The 23,198-nt window shown below is 41.4% G+C and overlaps 1 protein-coding gene across 11 annotated transcripts in view; it reads right to left on the bottom strand.

The window, feature by feature from the left end:
• AMBRA1 (autophagy and beclin 1 regulator 1) overlaps positions 1–23,198 on the bottom strand; it is a 164,477-nt gene that overhangs the window by 110,047 nt on the left and 31,232 nt on the right. For 4 of the 11 annotated variants that reach the window (XM_045808699.2, XM_045808697.2, XM_045808695.2 and 1 more), the window contains exons 7-8: positions 22,822–22,968; positions 21,515–22,551 (exon numbers count right to left, since the gene is read on the bottom strand). In XM_045808699.2, the coding sequence (XP_045664655.1) occupies positions 21,515–22,551; positions 22,822–22,968 (1,184 nt within the window). Of the gene's footprint in view, positions 1–21,514; positions 22,969–23,198 lie in introns of all 11 variants that reach the window. The other 7 variants (XM_087854785.1, XM_087854787.1, XM_087854783.1 and 4 more) reach the window with 2 other exon arrangements.

Consider the following 23,198-nt stretch of genomic DNA (forward strand, 5'->3'; position numbering starts at 1 on the left):
TTGAGCTGAGATCAAGAGTTGGATGCTTAACCAACTGAGCCACAGAGGTGTCCTAGGTGGTTATTTCTGATACAATTATAAAATGATTGGCACTATGCTTGGCTTTTGTGTATCTTCAACACATTACACTATAATTATAAAATTTCAATTTATAATAAAAGCTCACTTTTCATCAGCATCTGAACTCAAAGGCCCAAGGTGATCTACAGGGACATGTTTACTCTGTCTCCAAATTCATTTTCTCTAGGAGACTTGGAAGGTCTGCTCAGAGACCACAGACCTTTTTTTAATTAGAAATTTAGATCAGGGGCTTTTCACCAAAGGATGAGTAAGAGTGTATCAATGATGACAAGTTCCACAGCTAGTTCTGATACTCACGCATATCCAGACAAGCAACAGCTGTAATATACAGGTTTAGATTTTAATTAAGAGGCAGTACATCCTAATTGACTGATTTCCTCCTAAATCAAGAAGAGATTTACAAAATCCAATAATCCTAATTTCTCAGCTAATTTTATTCAGAAAAATAGATAATTCTAAAAAAGGCTATCTCTATACCAACTAATTCTACAAAGAATATATCGGGTAGAATCATTTACTGCTTCAATAACAGCAAACCCATGCACTTCTTCATAGATGACTTTTCACATTTCTATTCCTAACCTGAAATTTAAAAAACCCTTGACCAAGGCCGTCTGTTCTTAAATGACAGGCCACTGACCCTGGTATATTGTAAACACTATATATAATAATATGAAGCAAAACCTTAGGGCCAACATCAGGAGGGCAAAGAGAGCTAGTAAATGAAGCCTTACAAGACAATGAGGAAAAAGGAATACACCGTGGGCTGGAGCATTCACTAACCACAGGCAAACAGGGTGCCTTCCTGGCTCATGTCTGTTCAAGTAATGAGGTTTCTGGAATCTACAGAAATAGACAAGGGGCAGAGACTACAGCTGGGCCCCCAAACAATCCACTGTTAGCCCTTGAGCAAATACAAAGCTCAGAGTACGATCACTTTCTTACATCCTGGGTTCATCCTGAGCCGCTTCTCTTAGTGACTGACATCTGATTTTCACTGATTTGCCTCTGGGGGTATACTACTTGCCCTTCCACCCTGATCCTGACTTCAGCAACCTTCTTGATTCCTTTTGGACTCCGCATTTGACTCCACTAGAATAATTTCTCCACCATTTCCCTCTGTCTAGACAACATGAAATTGTCATAAATGACACCTAAAGTACAATTAGTAGAGAAACTGCAATTTCCACTCTCCTCCCCCGTTCCCCAAAAGAATTGCACATTAACGTCCTCCAGCATGTCAATCAAACACTACCCTGAAGATTAACTCTGTAGAGCCTGGAAGCCATTTAATTCTCAGCTTACTAAATATTATGCCTTTCCCCCTTCTACCATAATTAGAAGATGTAAATTGCCTTTTTTCACGGCCGCGAATGCTTGTAATTCCAGAGATCTGATTGCCTGGTAAATCGATACCTGCGTAAAAAAGTCCTTACAAACACCACTTTGTCCAGCTGCATCTCATATAGGGGAATCACAGACAAAAGCAAAAAGACAAGGCAAACGAGGAGAGAGGCAATGAGAGAAAGTCATGACTCAAGACCATCAGAACTAGGCAGGAGTGCCTGGGTGGCTTGGTTAAACATCCAACTCTTTATCTCAATTTGGGTCTTGATCCCAGGGTCGTGAATTCAAGCCCTGTGAATTCAAGCCCTGCCTTGGGCTCCATGTGCTTGGGGGAAAAAAAAGAAAGAAAAAAGAACCAGGCACTACTATTACAACTATTACAAGAATAAGGTGGTTTGAAGACGCTGCAGTTCCTCGTGATAAGTAATTTAAAAAAAAGCAAAACTGAAGGACAGCAAATCATGGGAGGGGATCCCCCCAGGAAACATACAGCAAAGTCTGGAGACACAGTTGTTGCAAATGGGTCGGGGGAGTGCGCTGGCATCTAGTGGATAAAGGTCAGGGATACTGCTCAGCATCCTACAATGCATAGCACAGACTCCCACAACAAAGAATTCTCCAGCCCCAAATGTGAACACTATTAGCTGCTACTGAAAAACCTTCTGATGTATCTTAATGGTCTAAGACTCACCAAGGGAAACTCTGAATAACTAAAAAAGGACACAAGTCAGTGCTTTAGCTTTAGAATGAGAATGAAGTTTATTTTTCTTATTTATTTATTTATTTTTATTTAAAGAATCTCTACACCCAATGTGGGGCTCACTACCCTGAGATCAAGAGTCGCATGCTCTTCAGAATAATCCAGTCAGGCGCCCTGAGAATACAGCTTAAATTCATCATCGTGTGTCACTTACTAGCTATGTGACCTTGGGAATGTCCATCATCTTCAATGTCCAAATTTAAAGGGAAATCCCTATTCCACAAGGTTGCTATAAGAACATATGTAAAGTATAGTAGCCACCATACAGTCCGATGAATACCAATTATTCTTTTCTCCCTGGGATTACAACTCCCAAAGTGTCTGCAGGGAATATGATGCACTCTGGTCACCCACGTCACTATGCCTGAAAAGGTGGTTTCCCAGAAAGAAAACACGTGTCGAGAAGAACGAGTACGTAGAGGCATAAATATGGGTGGGTATCTGAACCCCAAGAATCACATGAACCTCACTCAAACTGATAAGAGCAGTCAGTCAGTCAGTCGTCCACCAATCTATCTGTTAGCCTATCCAACCACTGATTCACATCCCCAAGTACTTATTGTCAACCATTGGGTATATATTAGTATATAGAATAGACATGGTTCCTATAGTAGTCACCAAAAATTGACCCTAGAGAACCATACTTAGTATTCTTGTCCTTGTATGGTCTCCTCCCACACTGAATCTAGACCAGTCTGTTCTTGCTTTAACCAAGAGAACGTAGCAAGCTGTGCCTTTAAGAGAACTGACAGCTTCCATTCCTCCCTCTTGGAATTGTGCCTTTAAGAGGACTGACAGCTTCCATTTCCTCCCTCTTGGAATTGTCACTTTGGGAAGCCTTAAGCTGCTAAGTAAAAAGTCTGGCTAGTTGGCTGGAAAGGGCACATGCAGAGAGGAGTCCCTGAGACTACAGGAAGAGGGAGAGGCCTAGCTGTCCCAACTGAGCCTCCAGGTGACTCTAGAGAGACCCCAAGCAAGACCAACAGAAGAACTTTCCATCTGAGCCCTGTCTACCCAAGAACAATGGAAGGTAGTAAACTTGTTGTTTTAAATCACTACGTTTCGTTGTGTGGTTTGTTGTACATCAACAAATGAATGAAATAGTTTCTGATCTTGTAGAACTTTCAAGCTAGTCACAACAGCAGCATTAGAACTAAGTCCATGAAGTTAATTACAAGCCTGAAGTAATCACATCTGTACTCAAAGAAACCTTGGCCACCAAAATAAAACACCAAACAAGACATCTGGATCTTTAACAATAAAACTCACTGCAAACTTGCTCACAGCATACAAAGCACAAGGTCTTGGTATTGGTCAGAAATGTCAATGTCAATTTTGAAAGACTTGCTACTCTCCTCCCTATCCCTGTCAGGCTCTCTCTATCTTTCTGAAACACACTTCTGCCCTGGATGGCTCTCTCTTAATGTAAAGGTGGTCCTACAATTTGGGAAATTAAGGCTATTTATGCTCCCTCCCTTACCATGAGGCAGGACCGGTTTCTTCTGCACAAATCATTATAAAAGAATGCAAGAAAGGGGTGCCTAGGTGGTTCAGTCCATTAAGCATCTGACTCTTGACCTCAGCTCAGGTCTTAATCTCAGGGTCATGAGTTTTAAGTCCCGTGTCAGGCTCAATGCTAGGCATGGAGCCTACTTTAAAAAAAAAGAAAGAAAGAGAGAGAGAGTTCAGGAAAAAGGAAGATAATATTCCATTTTCTTGCTATGGGCCAAACTACTTTCTGTATTATTGAACTTCCTAACATAGAACTTCACTGTGTCCACCGCCAAGTGACTAATGGAAGCAACCAGTTCTATCTCAATAACCATTCCTTACCACCCTTTATAGACACCTCATTTTTTTACGAACTTGGTTTATTCTAATTTTATATGATGAGATTTCACAGATACCCCATAAAGCCTGAACCTCCCAAAATAATACCAACAGATTAAAAAAAAAAAAAAAAAGATCTGCAGGCAGTATGTCATGGCAAAGGTTTTTGTTTTGTTTTGTATTTTGAGCAGGGTAATACGACAAAAGGAAAAAAAGCAAGCATTTCTTGAGCATCTAAACTTGCAAAAGCAACCGGTGCTTAACTCATTTTCATTTAATCCTCACATTATTTTCCAATTGAGAAAACGGACATTCAGAAAGGCTACTTAACTGCCCAAGGTTGCACAACAGAGCCAGAAACTGAATCCAGTGCTGCTCAACTCCGTATCTTTCTATTAGTACACATTACAAGAAGAGAGAAGGAGACTGTGAGCGGTAAAGCAACATGGCATCACACAGGACAAGAGCAAAAGGAAAAATAGAAGGTGATGAATAATGCAAGGCATCTTAGTACACTACAGAGGTCTGGGGGAGTGATGGCAATGATTAAAAGAGTTCCTAAGTGGTCTAAAATAGTGTTCTCCAGGGGCGCCTGGGTGGCTCAGTTGTTAAGTGTCTGCCTTTGGCTCAGGGCGTGATCCCAGAGTCCTGGGATCGAGCCCCACATCAGGCTCCTCCGCTGGGAGCCTGCTTCTTCCTCTCCCACTCCCCCTGCCTCTGTTCCCTCTCTCGCTGGCTGTCTCTCTCTCTGTTAAATAAAAAAAATCTTTAAAAAAATAAAATAAAATAGTGTTCTCTAACTTAGTATGTACCAAAACCACCTCGAGAGCTTGTTAAAAATGCAGATTACATGTCATCTACCCCAACTCTCTGACCTCGTCATATCCAAAACAATACCATCTAACACAACTGCCAAATTTAGTGGCTCTATAATGGACTAAAAAGTCATCAACTCTGTTAGGATGAATATTACAATGCTCCTTTGCCTTCAAGGAGCTAAGAGAAGTAAGCTTCTGCCTTAATTCTTGCTGAGAACTCATAAGAGACAAGTGTGAAAGGAATCAGAAAAGCATGCAGAGAAGACTGCTGGACTTCTGGGAAGACACTAGATTGGAGAAATTTAAAGAAAAAAAAGTTCCTTCTTGTTTTAATTTTAAAAGGATTACATCTGCTGAAAAGGAAATTAAGAAAATGGTCCTATGTACAACAGCATCAAAAAGAATAAAATACTTAGAAAAAAACTTAACCAAAGAGATAAAAGACTTGCACACTGAAACTATAAAACACTGCTGAAAGAAAGTAAAGAAAACACAAATAAATAGGACATCCCGGGTGCAGGAATCAGACGACTTAATATTGTTAAAATGTCCACGTTACCCAAAGCAATCTACAGATTCAATGCAATCTCTATCGAAATTCCACTGACATTTTTTACAGAAAGAGAAAAAAAATCCCAAAATTCATATGGAATCTCAAAGGGCCAACAGCCAAAACAATCTTTTTTTTTTTAAGTTTTTATTCAAAGTTACAGTGCAATAGACAAAAGAATCTTGAGAAAACAAAACAGAGCCAGAGACCTGATACTTCCTTTTATCAAAATATATTACAAAGCTACAGTAATCAAAACAGTATGGTACTGGTATAAAGGCAGGCACACAGAACAGAGAGCCCAGATATAAACCCTTGTGTATGTGGTCAAATGATCTTTGACAGAAGGTATCAAGACTCCATAAACAATGATGGGGCTCATGGTTGGCTCAGTCAGGAGAGCCTATGACTCTTGATCTCAGGGTCATGAGTTCAAGCCCCACAGAGGGCATGGAGCCTATTTAAAGAAAAAAAAAAAAAAAAAAAAGACCACACAGACAATGAAGAATCCATAGTTTCTCCAACAAATAGCACTGGGAAAACTGGCTATCCACATGCAAAAGAATGAAGATGGCCCTTACCTTACACCATACATAAAAATTAAATGGATTAAAGACCTAAATGTAAAGGTGCCTAGGTGGCTCAGTCAGTTAAGCATTTGCCTTCGGCTCAGGTCATGATCTCAGGGTCTTGGGATCAAGTCCTGTGTTGGCTCCCTGCTCAGCGGGGAATCTGCTTCTCCCTCTTCCCCTTCCGCCTGCTTGTACACTCTCTCTCTCAAATAAATAAATAAAATCTTAAAAAAAAAAAAAAAGACCTAAATGTAAGATCTGAAACTATAAAAACTCCCAGAAGAAAACATAGGGGGGTGGGGCGCCTGGGTGGCTCAGTCGTTAAGCGTCTGCCTTTGGCTCAGGGCGTGATCCCAGCGTTCTGGGCTTGAGCCCCCCATCAGGCTCCTCTGCTGGGAGCCTGCTTCTTCCTCTCCCACTCCCCCTGCTTGTGTTCCCTCTCTCACTGGCTGTCTCTCTCTCTCTGTCAAATAAATAAATAAAATCTTAAAAAAAAAAAAAAACCATAGGGGGAAAAACAAACAAAAAGAAAAAAACAACAAAACATAGGGGAAAGCTTTATGACACTAGAAGGAACTATGATTCCTTAGATACGATACCAAAAGCACAGGCAGCAAAAACAAAGACAAATGGGGCTGTGTGAAACTTAAAAAACTTATGCACAGCAAAGGAAACAATCAAAAGAGTAAAAAGGCAATCTACTGAATAGGAGAAAATATCTGGAAACTACCAGATAAGGGGTTAATATCCAGAATATATAAAGAACTCCTATAATTTAACAACCAAAAAACCACAAATAACCCAATTAAAAACTGGGCAAAGGACTTGAACAGACATTTATTCAAAGCAGATATACAAACGGGGGCGCCTGGGTGGCTCAGCTGGTTGAGCGTCCAACTCTTGATTTCAGCTCAAGTCATGATCTCAAGCTCTGCATTGGGCTCCATGCTCAGCAGGGAGTCTACTTGGGATTCTCTTTCCCTTTTCCTCTACGCCACCCCCACCATGCACACGCGCTTTCTAAGGCCCACATCAGCTCTCTAATCAGCAGGGAGTTTGCTTCTCCCTATGCCTCTGCCCCTCCCCCCTGTTTGTGTGCTCTCTCATTCTCTCTCTCACTCTCAAATAAATAAAAATCTTGGAAAAAAAAAGATCTACAAATGGACAACAAGCATATGAAAAGATCCTCAACATCACTCATCATCAGGAAATGCAAATCAAAGCACAATGAGATACCCACCTCATGCCCATTAGGATGGGCACTGCCAAAAAAAACAGGAAATCACAATGTTGGTGAGGATGTAGAGAAATTGGAACACTGGCACATTGCTGGTGGGATTGTAAGATGATGCAGCCACTGTGAAAAACAGTATAGACGCTTCTCAAAAAAAATCAAAAATAGAACTACCATATGATCCAGCAATCTTCCTTCTGAGTGTATATGCAAAAGAACTGAAAACAAGATCTGAAAGAGACATTTGTCCTTCCATGTTCACTGCAGAATTACTCACAATAGACAAGATGTGGAAGCAACCTAAATGTCCACTGACAGATAAATGGATAAAGAAAATGTATATACAGTGGAATATTATTCAGCCTTTAAAAAGAAGGAAATCCTGTTGTATGCTACAACATGGATGGACCCTGAGGACATTATACTAAGTGAAATAAGCCAAATACAAAAAGACAACTACTGCATGATTCCTCTTACATGAGGTTTCTAAAGTAATCAAACTTATAGAAAAAGAAAATAGAATGGCAGTTGCCAGGGATGGGGGGTGGGGAGAATGGAAAATTGTTCAAGGAGCATAGTGTTCCACTCATGCAAAAAGAAAAGTTCTAAAGATCTGTTGTCCAACTCTCTGTATACACTTAACCATACTGTACATTTAAAAATTAAAAGGGTAAATTGATGGGTTTTTATCACAATAAAATAGACCAAAAAAGTGGGAGGGGTCACATTTGCCAGCAGAACAAAGGATAAAAGCCACCTTGCTCAGGTGAAGTGATCCAAGGGAGACAGGAGGAAGAGAGAGAAAAACTGAGAAATGTATGGGAACATGTGTAGGGGAGGAAAAAAGTAAGAGAGGTAAAAAGAGTCACACTCATATCCTCTGATGCAGCAAAGGAAAAGGGCACAATGTTAAACTGTGATTGATTCTCTTTTTATGACAAGGTCACGCTTTCAGCCTTTGATTCCTTTATTATTACAATTTTCTGCTCTAACTCCTGCTCTAACTTGATTTTAATTTCCTGGCAGGTGGCACCCAAGCAGCCTTTTCCTTGGAACCCACCCCTCTACCCAAAGTATGCTGCTCACAGGGAGAGGTCCAGGCATTCTCCAAGATTTCACATAGTCCATCATCAAAGGAAGGTTGCTTTCATACTGCATAACCTGACATAACAGAAAGCTGCTCACTAAAGTGTGACCCAGCCAGCAAATAAGCTTGGCACCCCCACTTTCCCTCTTTGGAAACAGAGGAGGAGTTTATTAATTGTTGCTATTAAAAAAGTCAGGCAGCTTCTCAGGTGAGGGGGCTGTCAGCATGTCAACCAACAGCCAGCAGGGGACCCCTTGTGGATGAATTAGGCAGGAGGGGTTGGGTAGAGGAGAGGACAGTGCAATGCCCAGTGCCTCCCCCAGGTGAAGCTGAGTGGTAGGGCACTTGCCCACCCGGGCACTTGGCGGGCTCAGTCGTTAAAGGATGTGACCCTTAATCTCAGGGTTGTGAATTCAAGCCCCATGTTGGGCATGGAGCCTACTTAAAAAAAAAAAAAAGGAGGGGGGTTGCCTGGGTGGCTCGGTCAGTTAAGCATCTGCCTTCAGCTCAGGTCATGATCTCGGGGTCCTGGGATTGAGCCCCAAATCAGACTCACTGCTCAACGGGCAGTCTGCTTCTCCCTCTCCCTCTGACTCCCCACTCGTGTTCACTTGCTCGCTCTCAAATAATAAAGTCTTTTTATAAAAAAACAACAACAACAACAACCCACTTCCCTACACAAAACCAACACGTTTTGCTTGAGCTAATGCAGAGGTAACCAACACGAAATTGAAATTAAGAAACATAAATAACAACCCAGTGCAGATTAAGGCACAAAGAAAGTTCCATACTCTGACTAAAGGGGCAATAACTACTCAACTCCTACTGTTAGTTATTATGGAGGAATACAAGCCAGATCCTCTCTTTTTTTTTTAATAGAATCCAGAAATCTGGACTTATGTGGAAAAAAACTGAAATTTTTAGAAACACTGTAAAGGTCAAATAAACATATCTGAAGGTTATTTTGCAATCTCTGGACTAATGTTACAGGCCCACACACTAAAGCCAAATTTGCTCACACAAATACGTTGTCTGGGGTGCTCCCAAAAGGAGAAGTAAGATGTGCTGGATCCTCCCCTCCCTATAAATATATAAGAAATCCAAGAGGAGGAGGAGAAGCTACCTGCATAGCTCTAATGAGCTGGGGACCGATTACAATAAGCAAAATATATTATGCAAACAGAACCCCATACACCTGGTGTTATTGTCTTAGCAAAACCTCCAACGCACCCTTTACAGCGCTACTGTGAACAGACATGGTAGAGAAGGGGATCTGAAGGGGGAAGAACGAGTACATGGGAAATTGCTCCCAGTGTATCTGCAGCACACACATAGATCCCACTGTAGTCCCTGTAACACTCCAACACTTGGAGCTGACAGAAGCGATTACATCTTTTCAAGTTCTCAGTGTGTATACAAAGCACACAGCCTGCTCTACACCATTCAGCCCCAGAGAGAGGGATGATGGGGGATAATTTAGATCAGTCTTAACAGGTGCTAATTTGACCTGCAGTGGGAGAAGGGCTGCCTGTCAAGCACACTGCCTGCTGGGCCTGGAGGCTCACACCCTCCCCCACACCAGGGCAAGCCTCCTCACTTGCAAACAATTCCCAAGACAGACCAAGCAAGGCTGGAAAACCTTGCTTCAGGGCAGATAGGAGAGGAAACTAGAAATTCTTTATGCGCTTATGCCTGCTCTTAACCGGCAAACACTCTTACACGAGCCAATACTTAGGACATCTAGTCCAAAGCAGAGAGGAGAGAACCAGTGCAGGAATCCCCTACCTACCTCTTCAGAGCCTTCATTATCATAATGCCTTCTATTACTATAGCACCTGACTCTCTTCCAAATCACGTATACATAAAGCAGGGATTGGCAAACCGCGGCCTGTGGGCCAAATCTGGCCTGCTGCCTATTTTTGTACAGCCCACGAGCTAAAAATGGTATTTATATTTTTAAATAGCTGAAAAGCATCAAAAGAAGACTATTTCATGACACGTGAAAAGTGTATGAAAATCGCATTTATGTCTATAAATAAAATTTTATTGGAACAGAGCCACACTCATTCACTTACATGTTGTCTCTGGCTGCTTTCATGCTACCATGGCAGAGTTCGATATTTGCAACAGAGACCGTATGGCCTACAAAGCCTGAAATATTCACTATCTTGCCCTTCGCAGAAAAAGTTTGCCAACCTTTGATATAGAGGATATTACCAGGGATCATGCTCAGAATTCAAAGAGGCTCAAATATTGAGTGACCTAGTTGGGCAGGTGAGCAGTGAAGGTGAAAAAGATTAACACTGGTACCTCTCTTCCACACTACCCTCACCCTCATATTGCCAAAGAAAGAAATGGGTTTTCTAATTACCCCTGAAGACAAATAAGTCAAATACCTAATGTTACTGCCTTATGATAGGGCAAGAGATCCCTGGTTTCTCCCAATCATTTAACAAGACCCTGAAGACTAGGTGGCCTAGAGCCAGTAAGTGAATGTCAAAGATGGAACCAAGGTGGGGCGCCTGGGTGGCACAGCGGTTAAGCGTCTGCCTTCGGCTCAGGGCGTGATCCCGGCGATCTGGGATTGAGCCCCACATCAGGCTCCTCCGCTATGAGCCTGCTTCTTCCTCTCCCACTCCCCCTGCTTGTGTTCCCTCTCTCGCTGGCTGTCTCTATCTCTGTCAAATAAATAAAATCTTAAAAAAAAAAAAAAAAAGATGGAACCAAGGTTATGTCTCTCTCATACAAGACTGCTGGAGAAGTATATGAACATCCCCCAGTGGCAGATATTTAGAATTAAGAAAACAAAAGTCCTTTTTAACTTTGAGGAACAAGGTTCCTGAAAAACCCAGTGGCAGGAGAATTTACTACTGAGAAACTTAAAACCCTATGGGAGGGAAAAAAAAAACACAACAACAACAAACCAGGATTATGAGTCCCAATCTATGAAATTATATTCATTGAAATAAAACTGGAAATAGAAAATATCTTAAATTAGTAATAATGAATACTACACAATTAATTCCATTTACCATTAGCAATGTTGACACTTTTTGGCCCCAGCAATTGTACTTCTAAAAAATTCATCCTCCTCTAGAAGCACCTGCACAAGTACACAAAGATGACACAGCACTGACTGTGAAAAGCAAAAAACAGAAACAATCCAGATTTTATTGACAAGGCACTGGTTAAATCAATTACAGTGCATTCAATTGCTGGAATACTATACCACTGTCAAAAAGAATGCAACAGATCTATATACACCAACATGGAAAAATGTCCACAACATATTAAGTGAAATATATAAATGGCAAAACAGTAGCTTTACTATGATCCCATTTTTATAAATAAAGAAAAAATGTGTTTTTATTTACATAGAAAAAGAAAACCTCTGGAGTTAACACATAAATTGTTAACTGATTAGCACTGCAGAAAACATTCTTTCTATATCACACATTTCTATAATGTATGAATTTTTACAAATGAATCTGTATTTGTTTTGTAAGCAGAAAACAAAAGACATCTCAAAATTTCCATTGATTATCTCTTGCTCACTATAGCTTTTTGAGGCTCCCCCTTTCTCAAAGTTTCAATAACATGTCATTATGGTTGGGGAGGGGTCAAGGCTTTGTTGCAGATAAGATTGCCTGCTAAGAGCCTTGCTTGCTTTATTTATTTAGCAACTCTTCATCCAAACATTTAAGGCCTTTCTAATTCTGACACAATCACTGACTCCCGCCTTCTGGTTTTCACCAGTCTAAAGACACAAATGAATCTAAAAGCGTGTGATGTTGCCTAACTTTAATTTACCGTATTTAGCAGAGCCTCTTCAGTCTATTCTCAATCAGCAGCCACAGTGATCCTTTAAAAATATAAGATCATGCTACTCTGCTCCTGATGGCTTTCCAAACCACTCTAAGAGGTAAAATCCCTTAAATGGCTTAGAAGGCCCCACATAGGGGCGCCTGGGTAGCGCAGTCGTTAAAGCGTCTGCCTTCGGCTCAGGGCGTGATCCTGGCGATCCGGGATCGAGTCCCACATCAGGCTCTTCCGCTATGAGCCTGCTTCTTCCTCTCCCACTCCCCCTGCTGTGTTCCCTCTCTCGCTGGCTGTCTCTCTGTCACATAAATAAATAAAATCTTAAAAAAAAAAAAAAAAAAAGGAAGGCCCCACATAATCCTCTCCCCATTACCTCTTTACCTTCATCTTCTATCACGTCATCTTTTGCTATGCCCCGGCCAAGTGTCTCAGGGATTTTGCATTTGCCCTTCTCTCTTCCAGAATGCCCTTGCCCCCAATGTTTACAGAGTTTACTCTCTTACTTCCTTGAGGTCTCTGCTCCAATGTCACCTTCCCAGACTTCCTCTGATCCCCTCTTTAACACTGCAAACTTCTACCCCCAGCACCTCCTACATTTTAAAATACTCTTCTCCATAGAACTTATCATCACCTGGCATACTAGCTAGGTATTTTATCTATTTGATTATTGTCTTCCTCCCATTAGAATGAGAGATTTACTGCTGGTGCTTAAGCAGTATCTGGTACACAGTGGGTGCTTAGTAAATATTTGTTAACCGAATGAATGAACGAATGAATGAATCAATCAATCAGTCAATCAGAGTAATTACTTCACTAGCCTAATGCCCAGGATTATAGTAAGAGCGTCACTCACACGTGATAGCCCTAGCCATACTCCTCAGTCTCTCCTCTAAGGCCTGAGTTTACCTTCCCCCAGCTTCCCCTATACCTCTCTTAAAACTAAGCTTCTTATCCCACCATCATTTTTGTCTTTTTTATTTCTCAATACCTGCTTCTCTCTATTCCCAGAACAAGCAATGATTTGGTCATATCATAAATTAGTTTCTCTTGGTTGAGATTTCTTCCCTATTTGTCCTCAAATGCCAACCTTCTGAGTAAGAACTCAAAAGTTAGGAAGGATTTAATGTAACTTGAATACCAAAGACAACAATTCCACCAATTTTTTAGGGGCATTAATTAGAGATAAAGCAAAACTCTCTCTTAATTAAAAGGATTCTGCCACACACACACACAAAACAAAAAAAACCCAATCATCTCAAAACTAAAAAACTGTGATAATTTTAATAATGCGCAGACACCAAAATGAAAAAAAATGACAGCACACACTTTCTCAAATTTGAAACACCCTACTCTAAGCAGATTCAGTGAAAGCCTTCCACAGAAACAAACATAAAGCACCAATGGGAAATAGAACCTTCACATTTAATTTGGCTTACTTGCATCTAATTTGGACTCTATTAAGACCAAGTATTCCATTATTGAGACTGCAGAGTTTTTTTGTGTGTTTTTTTAAGTTTATCAGTTTTTTTTTTTAGTAATCTCTACACCCAATGTGGGACTCAAACTCAGCTTCCTGAGATCAAAAGTCACATGCTCTTTCAGTTGAGCCAGTCAGGGACCCCAAGACTGCAGAGTCTTTAAGGAGAAACAACAGTGACTGGCAGAGGTATTAATATCAATGAGAGGCCAAGCCAAAGACCAACAAAACAGTATCAAGAGGCCACTGTCTGGCCAATATGTCTGATGAACACAGATGCAAAAATCCTCAACAAAATACTAGCAAACTGAATCCAGTAATACATTAAAAAAATGATTCACCACGATCAAGTGGGATTTGTTCCTGGATTGCAAGGGTGGTTCAATATTCACAAATCAATCAACGTGATACATCACATCAATACAAGAAAGGATAAAAACCATATGATCGTTTCATCAGATGCAGAAAAAGCATCTGACAAAGTTCAACATCCATTCATGATAAAAACCCTCAACAAAGTAAGTTTAGAGGGAACATACTTTAACATAATAAAGGCCATATATGAAAAACCCACAGCGAACATCATCTTTAACGGGGAAAAACAGAGGGCTTTTCCCCTAAGGTCAGGAACAAGACAAGAATGTCCATTCTCACCACTTTTAATCAATATGGCACTGGAAGTCCTAGCCACAATAATCAGATAATAAAAAGAAATAAAAGGCATCCAAATTGGTAAAGAAAAAGTAAAACTGTCACTATTTGCATATGACATGATGCTATATGTAGAAAACCCAAAAGACTCCACCATAAAACTGCTAGAATTGATAAATGAATTAAGTAAAGTCGCAGGATACAAAATCAACGTATGGAAATCTGTTGCATTTCTATACACCAGTAACGACGCAGTAGAAAGAGAAATTAAGAAAACAATCCTATTTATAACTGCACCACAAATAATAAGATACCCAGGAATAAATCTAACCAAAGAAGTGAAAGACTTGTCCTCTGAAAACTATAAAACCCTGATGAAAGAAACTGAAAATGACACAAAGAAATGGAAAGACATCCCATGCTCATGGATTAAAAAACAAATACTGTGAAAATGTCTATACTACTCAAAGCACTCTACACATTTAATGCAATCCCCATAAAATACCAACAGCATTTTTCACAGAACTAGAACAAACAATCCTAAAATCTGTATGGAACCACAAAAGATCCCGCACAGCCAAAGCAATCTTGAAAAAGAAAAGAAAAGCTGGAGGCAGCACGTTTCCGGACTTCAAGCTATACTACAAAGCCGCAGTGATCAAAACAGTATGGTACTGGCACGAAAACAGACACATCTATCAACAGAACGGAATAGAAAATCCAGAAATAAACCCACAACTGGGCAGTTAACTAATCTTTGACAAAGTAGGAAAAAAATATCCAATGGGAAAAAGTCTCTTCAACAAACAGTGTTGGGAAAACTGGAAAGCTACATGCAAATGAATGAAACTGGACCACTTTCTTAAACCATACACAAAAATAAATTCAAAATGAATTAAAGAACTAAATGTGAGACCTGATACATAAAAATCCTAGAGGAAAGCAAGACAGTCATTTCTCTGACATCACCCAGAGCAACTTTTTTCTAGATAGGTCCCCTGAGGCAAGGGAAACAAAAGCAAAAATAAAACTATTGGACTACATCAAAATAAAAAGCTTTTTGCACAAGGAAGCAAGCAATTTACAAAACTGAAGGGCAACCTATCAAATGGGAGAAGATATTTGCAAAGGACATATCTGATAAGAGATTAGTATCCAAAATATATAAAGAACATACAAAACTCAACACCCAAAAAACAAATAATCCAATTTAAAAATGGGTAGAAGACATCCAGATGGCCGACACATGAAAAGATGCTCATTATCACTCATCATCAGGAAATGCAATCAAAACTACAATGAGACAGCACCTCACACCTGTCAGAATGGCTGAAACCAACAACACAAAAAACAACAGGTGTTGGGGAGGATGTGGAGAAAAAGGAACCTTCTTGCACTGTTGGTGGGAATGCAAACTGGTACAGCCATTCTGGAAAACAGAATGGAGGTTCCTCAGAAAGTTAAAAATAGAACTACCCGATGATCCAGCAAGCATGCTACTGGGTATTTACCCAAAGAATACAAAAATACGAATTCAAAGGGATACATGCACCTCTTTGTTGGATGAACAGATAAAGATGTGGTGTATACATATGCACTGGAATATTATTCAGCCATAAAAAAGAATGAAATCTTGCCAACTGCAACAACATGGATGGACCTAGAGAGTATAATGCTAAGTGAAATAACTCAGAGAAAGAAAATACCATATGATTTCACTCATCAGTGGTATTTAAGAAACAAAACAAATGAGCAAAGGTGGGGCGGGGGAGAAAGAGACAAACCAAGAAAAAGACTCTTAACTATAGAGAATAAACTGACGGTTTCCAGAGGGGAGGTGGGCAGGGGGATGGGTGAAATGGGTGACTGGGATTAAGGAGTGCACCTGTGATGACAAGCATGATTAAAATAAAAACTTAAAAAAAAAAAAAAGAGAGAGAGAGAGAGAGAAAGCTGTATGATGCTGGTGCACTCAAGGAATATGTAGGTCCTGAGTCTTCAGTGGGAGCCAATATGAAGGACAGCTGATCAGATGCAATAAGACTTATTAAAGGCTTCAGGACAACCAATGCACAAGTTAGAAACAGCGCAACAGTGAAATATCAGAGGAACAAGTACTAGGTCACCTGAGCTCAAGTTATAGAAGATGTTTTCCATGTACAACTCTAGATAATGCCACTTCACTTATTCAACAAGAAATTATTAAGGCAATGACTCCCTAGAAGACTAAAGGATGTGACATAATAATGGGTCTTTTTCTTTTTTACTAAGCCCAAAAGAATTTATACTGCATAATGAATCATAGGGGATGTAATTTCAATTCCATTTGTTGAATTCAACTAATATTTGCTTAACACCTACTATGTGCCAAGTAGTATTCTAGGGACAATAGAATATAGACATGATCACGGCCTTCAGGGGGCTCACTGACAGAAAGGGAAATAAATACTTTTCTGTCACGGGTACAATATTAAAAGTAAGCACCTACCTCTAGTAGAAGCAACAAAGAGAAAGTGATTATTTGGGACATTCGGGGAAGTTTTCTCAAAGGAAAAGGGGACAGCTGTCTTATGTTTTGAATAAGTTGAGTGTACTCCCATCCAAAGAAACTGAAAGTGATTTTATATTTATAAACTCTTTAGATCCAGTAAGGTCAGTGGTGCGGCAAAGCTACTAAAGATGGACCCCTGTCTTTATTATGATCAAGCTGAAAAGACTGGTGCTTTCCTAATTTCTAGGTCACCTTCTCCCTCTTGTGGACCTATGACTAGCCCTGCAGATATATCCATTTATTTTCTTCCATCAATGATGTTTCTGCTGAGCGCTCCCTGGAAAATCCCCATGTGACTAGAGCTGAGGCATCAAACAAGTTAGCTGGCCCACAAAGCCTCAAGAGGCTTCAGACTGCTCCAACTCCAAAGCAATTTCCTCATAAAAGTCTAAAAAAACTGAGAAATCAAATGAGGGCTTCCAACTCTAACCTTCAATGTTCTGGGCCAAATTTCCCCAACCTTCTTTTATCATAAGGGAAAAGTGCAGATCAAAAGACATCAGTTTTCAGAACACAATCTTATTAAATACTTCAGACGAAAGGCCTTGTCACCTTTCTGGAGAAGGAATACAGACATAATTTAGTTGAGGAAGATTTGGCCCAGATTTGTGATCTTCCATTTGTTGGGACTTTTACAGTGAACTCCCAAACTGGGATCACTTCAGAAAAAAAAAAACAAAAAACAAAACTCATCAATGAAGTTCTATGGGCAAATAACTAAAACAGTGTTTCTCCTGTATCCCTAAAAACATTGTTTGTTACATTTCTACAGAGAGATAATAATTACAAATGATCTATCAGACCTCCAATTTCTTACAAAGAGAGTTGACTGAAGAACCCACCACCCCGCCCCCACCATGATCTATAGGCAGAGGTTCTGATAGAGAAAACTGAATACGGGAAAGCACTAATTTCAAATGAAGAGGAGTAAAGAGTACCCTCTTTAGGACCTAAGGGTTTGAATCCCACCGTTGTTAGAAGCACCTCTTAAAAAGTCATTTCTGTTCAAGTAAGTTTTCTCATCTACTTAAAAAAAAAAAAAAAGAGGCCAGACTAAATACACTCAAGGTTTTCTCCAGTTTTAAGATGCCATTTAAATAATTTTCTTTTTCCTAATAGCAGCCTTTTGAAGCCACAGGGACTCCTGCTGAAAGCTGCAGGGAACCACAATACACTGATCTTCTGCTAGATCCTGGGCTGTCAGACCCAAAAAGAAGTTTCTGGGGGCGCTTGAGTGGCTCAGTTGGTTAAGAGTCTGCCTTCGGCTCAGGTCATGATCCCGGGACAGAGCCCCACATAAGGCTCCCTGCTCAGTGGGGAGCCTGCTTCTCCCTCTCCTTCCACCTGCTGCTCCCCCTGCTTGTGCTCTCTCTCCCTCTCTCTGTCAAATGGATAAATAAAATCTTTTTTTTTTTTAAAGGAAGAAGTTTCTGGTGGTGAGGAAAAGGCCTGCCACCCAAGTTTTAAGTTGTAAGCTGGAGTCAAGACTACACAGGCAGCTTGCCCTCTACTGCCTACAGGCAAAAGGAGACAAACTGTGAACTGGTTATCACAGCTCAGCAACATAGAGCTGTACTGAAATACACACTTGTGCTCAATAGTCTCACTATCTGCAAACACTATTAATTAAATCAGCAGTATCGAAGATCAAAATATGCTTCTTTTGTCTATCTCCTACTACAAGGCCAAAGAATAAACCTTCTCCCTTCAAGTAGACTAGGCACACAATAAGGACACCTTCCTTTCCTGCCGGCCAGCCTAGTCTAGCGGCAGCAACAGCCCAACAGCGACACCTGCTGGGGAAATCCAAGCAAGGGCTGGCTCATCAGCTAGAGAACATCAGGTCCCTTTTTGAAGGTGGCAGGAGATGCTGATTAGCACCTATATGTATTAGTATTTTACACTGGAATGCAGCCACTCAAATTATGAGGAAGTGATGGCCCTTCTGTAAAGGCTATGCACTTGGAATATTTTACAATGTACCTCACTTTTGAGCAGGCTGTCAGCCCCCACAGTACCTCTCATACTAGCTCATCCATAAATCATGTAACTATTGTATTTTACAATGAAATTTATTTGTATTATTTGTATATTTTTAAAAGAAAAAATATATATGCACAATTGTTGACAGCAAGATGGTAAGGTATTTCATTTACTACAGCCTACATTTTTAAACGTTTAAACTTTTTATTTAAAACACATAATTTCTGGGTTTTAAACGGTCTACTTTTATTAAGAAGTGTTAATATTTTAGTCACATATGGCTATTTATATTTAATTAAAATTTAAAAATGTACATGTAGCCCCCCAGCTCACACTAGCCACATTTCAAATGCTTAATAACCACATGTGGCTAATGCCTACCATACTGGACAGCACAGATACAGAACACTTACATCATTGTGGAAAGTTTTATTGAATGGCATTGCTCTAGAGAAACATATTAGAGTATTTTCAGATGAAATTATATGATGTCTGGGTCAGGGGAGTGAACAGGGGATACAGATGAATGAAAGCTGGACAAGTGTTAATTTTTAAAGTCAGATGACAGGTATATGAAAATTCACTTATACATTCTTATTTTTATACGTTTGAAGATACAATATCTTCATAAATCAGAATATAATAAAAAACTAAAAGAAACTAAAAATTAATAAAAATGGTTCACCTAAAAATGAGGTATCGCACTAAGGAATATACCATGGTTGGCAGCTTAGAAAAATCTGTAGTTATACAAACTAGAATCAAATCCCCACTCAGCAACCTACTTACAGATCTTTAACAAGAAACTCAACTTCTCTGAGCCTCACTTTCCTCAAACATGAGATATTTAATACCTGCCTTGCAGAGTTATGGTGGAAATGAGAAATAATTATGCAAAGATACAGTACCTAACACATAGTAGGCCCTCAGTAATTGGTATCTCTAATTATTATCAAACAGAGTTTACTTGAAACCACTCAGGTATTTCAGAACAACACCAGAAGAGGTACGGCTACAACAGAATGCACAAAGGCTAACTGACCAGAGAAGCCCACTGGTACTATGGAAACAGGTCCTGGGAGGCTTTTAGAGCAGTAACTGAAGACAGTTCTTTTACAACTACCTTTCATAAACTTTTTGCATGCATGCCTACTCTGTGTCAGGCACTGTGCTTGCTACCTTGCCACCTCTCTTGACAAAGAGGAGTAACAGTCTCAGGTTCCTAATATGGGCCGTTATGTAAGGCAAAATATTCCAAAACTGGGAATTTAGGAGATGTTAATCCAGAACTGGTCTCAATTATATGAGCATAGTAACAACGTCTATTATTTTGTCTAACTTTTATATCCAACCAAGTGTCCTATCTTCCGCTTAGCAACAGCCCCTAGTAGCCACCCACTATCTTGCATTCAACATGTTCTTTCCTGTCTAGAATGTGCTGGTCCCCTAAAATAAAAAGGTCTTTCCCTTTCCAAATCCTACCCATCTTTCAAGACTTGATTTTGTACAGCATTCTTTGATGGTACTTCCCTTTCTCTGAAATGAGACTGCATTTATCTCAGTACCACACAATGAAGCATTTGGGTCATCTACATTTTTTATATAATTGCATGTAAATAAGTCCTGCCTCTACAATAACACTCCCAGTGGGTAAAGACCAGGTATTATACTTCTTTTGTATTCCCTACAGTGCCTAGCACAGTGCTGGAAAAATTGTAACCATTCAACAAATACTTATTAACTGGGTAACTCTCTAAAGCATTCTCCCAAAATAACAAGTACATTATGTGCACAATCCATATTCCAACCCTTGTTAGAAGCTTATGTCAGAAATTTCAGTTGCTTCAACAGAGGATGTAATGCAGAGCAATATGCTGTTTGGATCCAAAAGGCATATTCTGGGAGTTGGTGATTACGCTAGATGTGACCTTTACAGAATTACAGAAAGAAGTCCCTAATAAATCAAGATAGATGCGCACACAGCCATACATGGAACATGCGGTGGGCGGTCAACTACACCCACTCTGTTTCTTTCATAGAAGAGTTGCCTGGGATGCTGATCTGAGTATGGAGAGGCCTTCCTTCTATGAATTATTATTTTTCCCCACCTTGAGGTGAATGTCCATCTGGAAGATCTCCTCAAAGAATCTTAACTAAGCAACTAATTTGCTATCCAAAAAATATGTATCCCTAAAAATATGGACTTTCCTTGAGAGAGAATTTTCTTTTCCCTTTTGTCAAGTTGCAATGTTCCAAAAGATAGAGTTTAACAGGTGAACACAGTTGTCCAAAGAGACACGAGTGAAAAAAGAGCAAATACGCTAATCTGTACCAAGCAGGGTTCTCTTTTACTACTTATTCCTAAGCGCTCTGGAACATTTTCTTTTTTCACAATAACTAGTGTTGCAGATACAATCCTCCAAGAATGTCAAAAAGCAGGGCAGAGGAAGTCAATGGCTCTAGTAGACTTTGTGCCTCTAACCTGATCTACGTTCTCCTTTAAGGCTAAAGGTCTCAGGAGCTTAGCCAGAAAAGGAGCTAGCAGAACCAAGTGACTTATACTGTTAGGCCCCATTCTATCTCCACCACCAGAGCAAGATTTTCCAAGAAGATGCAATGGACACCAGGGCGACCAGAACCAGATGCCTGGGTCCCAGACACTCCAGATCCAGCCACAACATCTACAGGACTGAAGGAAGAGACGTAAGGAGAAAAGTAAGGGATGTAGGAGAAGACAAGAAAGCACCTGCTTACCTTCTGAGTGAATCTTCCTCAGAGCTCTCCTCAGGCATATCCTGATGTAAGGCCTCCTGTGATACAGTTCCAGATCTGCTAGACTGGGTGTAAATTCTTTCCCAATGGCCTGTCTCCTGGTTGAAGGCCACCCCCACAGTCCTCTCCTCCTGTGGACTAGCAGAGCTGCTCAACTCCAGCCTGCTGGAGCTGGGCGTTTGGCCCTCAGTCCGCTCAAGGGGTGGCAGCTGGCTGCCACTCGATGGCATGCCCTCGAAGGTGCTGGGGACCTGCCAGGAGGAGCTGGCCTCATTAGAGGAGTAGTTGGGTGTGGTTCTTTCCCAGCGCAGGGTGTCGTTGTTGAAGGTCAGGAGATTGTGGCAAGCACGACAGCGGTTCAGGTGGCCACGGGACAGGTTGGAGTTGTTCTCACTACTGTGTGGGGTGGGCTGGTGGGAGGGGCCTGGCCTCTCAGACTCAATGTTGTTATTGAGCATTTCCTGGGCCTGTTGGGTCTGGGGGGCTTCTCCATTCAGGCTGTGGTCCAGCTCCTGAAGCCGGTCATACTCCAGAAAGAAGCGTCTCAGGTCACACTGAAGCTCATGGCGAATGCTGCCTGAGTTGTTTTGGCTGGAGCCACTTCCTCCATCTGACTCAGCTGCCAACCCTGAAGCTGGAAAACCCCTCCCTTCTGTGGCTGAAGTGTACACAGACGCTTGAGAGCCACCTTCCTGCTGTCTCAGCACAGACAGCAAACTCACCGAAGAGGCACTGGTCCTGGGCGGAGGCATGGATTCTGCCTCAGAGCGGGAGTTCAGACTGAGCACTGTCCGGGTCCACTCAGACCCTGTCAGCCCAGGAGCTATTTCTCGGTGATACCTAGAAGGGTGGCTGGACAAAGGGCCTCCCAAAGAGCGACGGGTGGGACCCAGACTGAGGTTGCGGAGCGTGTTGCCGGCAGTGCTGCTCTGGACTGTACTGAAGGCAGACGGCCGGTTCAGGAGGCCCTGGTCCTGCTGCGTTGACGAGGCCTGCTCCGGGGGATGGAAGGGCTCGGTCTGTACAAAAGAAAAGGAAGGGGTAGTAGCCCTGGCAGAAGCAGGGGGGACACTGTCCTGGTGAGGCAAGAGGGAAGGAACTCGAGTGCCAGAGCAGCGGCTGCAAAGGCACAGGATCCCAAGGTGCTGGCAGCACTCAGCTGTGGGGTAACTGACCCGCTGTCGGAGCCGGATGTAAGCGGAAGTCCTGGGGCGCTCCGTGGAGGGCTGAGGGGGAGGCGGTGGGGGTGAGGGGGTGGCAGAATCTTGCACTGTGCTTTGCTCTCCCACCTGGATGCCAGAGGAGCGGGAGGACAGCATGTGCAGGAAATTGTGGAGGAGAGGCGTCCGGCGAACTGGCTGTGATTGCAGCAGGGCACGCTGACGGTAGTGGGATAACTCTGTGCCGTCTATGGGGATCTCTGGTTCGTCATCACCCTGCAATGTGGAGCGAGGTGGGGCAGGGGTAGAGCGAGGCAGTTAGGCAGAACCTCCAAGTAAATCAAGGAAAACTAACTACTGACAACCATCTAAGGAAAACAATCTTCATGGAGAGACAACAACCCTACCCCGAAGCACTGAGGACTAACTGGCTTCAGCTTCAGGACCATCATATGGAATTAAATTATTCACTTCCAACTAGCGACATTTCTGAATGAGTACAGGGG

Source organism: Ursus americanus, chromosome 24 (assembly GCF_024610735.1).
Source record: "Ursus americanus isolate L20-20 chromosome 24, mUrsAme1.1.p, whole genome shotgun sequence".
NCBI lineage: Eukaryota > Metazoa > Chordata > Mammalia > Carnivora > Ursidae > Ursus > Ursus americanus.